Source organism: Limanda limanda, chromosome 5 (genome assembly GCF_963576545.1).
Source record: "Limanda limanda chromosome 5, fLimLim1.1, whole genome shotgun sequence".
In the NCBI taxonomy this organism is placed as follows: Eukaryota; Metazoa; Chordata; class Actinopteri; order Pleuronectiformes; family Pleuronectidae; genus Limanda; species Limanda limanda.
The window spans coordinates 17,858,289-17,861,910 of NC_083640.1; the positions used below are offsets into that span (position 1 = coordinate 17,858,289).

General features: G+C 44.1%; 1 protein-coding gene across 1 annotated transcript; it reads right to left on the reverse strand.

The window, feature by feature from the left end:
- Positions 1-2,264: 2,264 nt before the first annotated feature.
- Positions 2,265-2,978, reverse strand: LOC133002135 (protamine-like protein). The gene has a single exon (XM_061071896.1). It carries the CDS (start codon positions 2,976-2,978, stop codon positions 2,265-2,267), a length of 714 nt encoding a protein of 237 aa, XP_060927879.1.
- Between the last annotated feature and the right edge of the window lie 644 nt (positions 2,979-3,622).

Here is a 3,622-nt window from a genome sequence, read left to right on the forward strand (position 1 = left end):
CTGGAAGGTGTGGTTCACGTAGGGGGACAGGCACATAAGCACGGGAAAGAGAGGACACATGGTCAGTCTGAAAGGGGTTCACGTGGGGTGGAGTGTGTGTGTGTGTGCGTGCGTGTATGTGCGTGCGTGCGTGTGTGTGTGTGTGTAGGTGTGTGTGTGTGCGTGTAGGTGTGTTTGTGTGTGTGTGTGTGTGTGCGTGTAGGTGTGTTTGTGTGTGCGTGTGGTGGTGGTGGTGGATTTGTGGTTGTGTACTATCTGATGAATGAACACAATCTAGGGTCACCCATTCATTTCCTATGGCGGTCATTTTTGACCGGGAACACCACAGGTGTTACAAAGTTGACTAAACAACTCAAAATTCAATGAAAGTAGTGATCAGCAATTGTAAATGTTCAAATGCCTAGTGTGGAGGATATCATAAGCCCTTGAGACAATAAAATGTAAAACACAATATTTATGATTGATCGAAATGGAAATCGGTCAGATTTGACCCGAACACGACACAAAGGTTAAGCAGCGGGTGAGATTTGCCTAAAATGCCTGTCTGAGGAGTACCAAAAGTAAATTGAAAGCTGTTCTTGAAACATTTGGAGTACATGCATGAGCTTGGTCTCTTTGAAAGGTAACATTCTGAACTTTCCCCCCCAACAGTCAGAATCAGTCTAAGTGCTACTGACATTGAGTAAAAGCAGTTGGAACACAGTGAAGTAGAAGGTTTTTATTTCCGCCTGAATAATTTTTGTTAAACAGATGCCTGCAGATGACTCTAGCTGGGACTTATGAGCTGGAAAACACACTGGGACCCTAGCATGAAGCCTTGACTAGCCGTGGTTCAAATTTGATAACAATACCACAGAAAATGAATATTTCACAGATTTTTTCCTAAGGGCATGTCTAGGCGTTTTCCACATTTGGAATTATGGTAACCACCTTGGTTAAAAAGGCTACTTTTGCACTCAAAATCATACTTTTATATAAAGGAGGCAAAACCGGTCATATGGTTTAAAATTTATACAAATAAACATCTTTCATGTTGTTTACATCTTGATGCTGGCTGCGCTGAGATTATGCAACAGCTGACTGTGGCTATTCTTTGATGTAATAGTGTGTTTTGGACTGATTATCTTACTGGATTGGATCGTCTGGACCTTTGGCAATGTAACAAGACTGTTTTCGTTGGAATGTTAGCGATCTGTGGATTAATATGATGCTTCTTAGGTGAGTGACGTCGAATTTGTGATTGTTTTTTTTGTGTTAGTGACTTGACTGAGACGTTAATTGTAACGGCTGTGGTGATCAGATCTTGAAATGGTTTACATCAGTTGAATCGGAAGAATCTGAGCTTTCTGATGATATGTTGCATCAGTATCTAGCGGTATGAGGCAGTTCTGAAAATAACAATGTTTGAGGCTTATCGGCAGCACCGGCCCGCCCGTGAGCCGGTGCTGTTGAACCAGCCCACTTCCGGGTTAAATCACACCCACTTCCGGATTAGGCCCCGCCCACTCTGAGTACGGATACGGATAATTCATATGGTTAACAGATACAGATAATGCTGTACTCGCTCATCCCTACAAATTACTCCAAAACAAGACTAGAATGCTTGTGAGTCAAGTTTATTCACACACACATTCACGCTACTTTGCATATAAAATAAAATAAAATATATTTTTGCCACAAAGTTCAGATATGCAGTATTTAGCTGTCTGCACAAAAGCGCCATCTGGTGGGGCTGTGCCCACCTTCCCCTAATGTAGAAACGCCACTGGCTATACAACATGTGGCAGGCAAGCACAACCCGGTGGCTGACTGCCTCTCATTCCCATAGAATGGAGACGACAGATTTTCGACGCTGTCCATGGCCTGTCATACCCTGGAAAAAGGCCTTCGCAGAAGTTGGTAGCAGCAAAGTCTGGCATGGTCTTAAAAAGGATTTGCAGATATGGGCTAAAACATGTGGGGTGTGACAGCGCTCTAAAGTCCACCGCCACACTAAGGCCCCTCTGGTACAATTGTTAGTACCCGAAAGAAGGTTTGACCATGTTTGAAAAAATGTATTTATTATTTTTCAGCAATTGCAGTTCAGTTCATTGCAGATCACGGCATGCAGGTAGTGGAAAGAAATAGTGTTTAAAAAAAGCAGGTTCAGTATTTTCTATGGTAGAAAAGCTTTAAAATACCTCAACAAGCTTTTGGAATGAATTCAGAATTTTGGTCCTTACACAGTTAATACAGCTCTGTGCGAGTGTTCAGTGGCAGGGTGTTTACTTCCTGGCCCTGGCCCTTCTTCTCTTGACCTTCCTGGGACTCTTTGATCTCCTAGCAGCTCGTCTCTTGACTCTCCTTGGACTCTTTGCCTTCCTCCTTTTCTTCGGTGACTTCCTCTTTCGTCTGCGACCTCGAGCTGACCTCTTAAGACTGGCCCTTCTGACCCTCCTCCTTGGCTTCCTTCTACGCACCACTCTCTTCCTTCTACGAGCAGGAGCCCTTTTGTTCACCTTGAAGGAGCCTGAGGCCCCGGAGCCCCTGCTCTGGGTCAAAGATTTGTTGGCCACTAGGCGTCTGATGGTGAGGAGGACCCTGGCGTTGTTCTTCGTAACATTGTATCCTACAGCCTTCAGATACTTCTTCACAGCTGCCAGGGACATGCCTCTGCGCTCTGTGGAAGCGGACACAGCCTGCAGTATCAGGTTGGACACTGTGAAGCCCTTCTTCCTGCGAGGCTTTGCTCTCCTCCTTGGGGACTTTGCTCTCCTTCTTGGAGACTTGCCTCTCCTCCTTGGGGACTTGCGTCTCCTCCTTGGAGACTTGCGTCTCCTCCTTGGAGACTTGGCTCTCCTCCTTGCCTTGCCTCTCCTCCTTACAGACTTGGCTCTCTTTGGAGATTTGGATCTAGATTTGGATCTCCTTGGCGATTTGGATCTCCTTGGCGATTTGGATCGAGACATTGAACGCCGGAGAATTACTGAAGAAGTCATTGTGACAGCAGTAGGGGCAGTGTATTCTCTGTAAAAAAGGCACAGCACAAAAAACAGTGTATTATTAACTCTCTATATGTATATTCTTAGTTTGGGATTTTATAGTGTGTAGTTAGAAGCTGGCATTGTTCAAGTGTAATTTCAGGCAAGTATTTTTAACATTCTAACAAGGTTACACCCTCAAAATAACATGTACGGACTTAAGAGTTATCAGCCAATGAGGTGATGCCGCCAAAGTGTACAGATAAGATACAATATGGTCAAATTCAGAGCCTGAAAATGACAATGAGGCAGTCGAACAAATGAAGCAGCATGTACCAGACCAAGACTCTGTTTCAGATGGCGCAGACAATACTTTAAACACTCCCGTTGATTTTTGTTGAACACTATGATGAGGAAATATCTGATGATCGCTTATGACATCAGCGATCCACACTATACCCCATCCTATGATGAGTCCTTGTGGTTAAAGACCATCCACGGATGTCATAAGCGATCCAGACTATACCCCATCCAATGATGAGTCCTCTGAAGGTGTGATCAAAGACCATTCAGCAACACAGAAAGACCTCTTATGTTACATAATTGACAGACATTGTTATGAGTATGTTAATATTCATCTCTTATCATAACATTTTGGAGAG

Excerpts from the sequence above, each read along its gene's own strand:
- LOC133002135 (XM_061071896.1), bottom strand. The coding sequence starts at position 2,978 with ATGACTTCTTCAGTAATTCTCCGGCGTTCAATGTCTCGATCCAAATCG.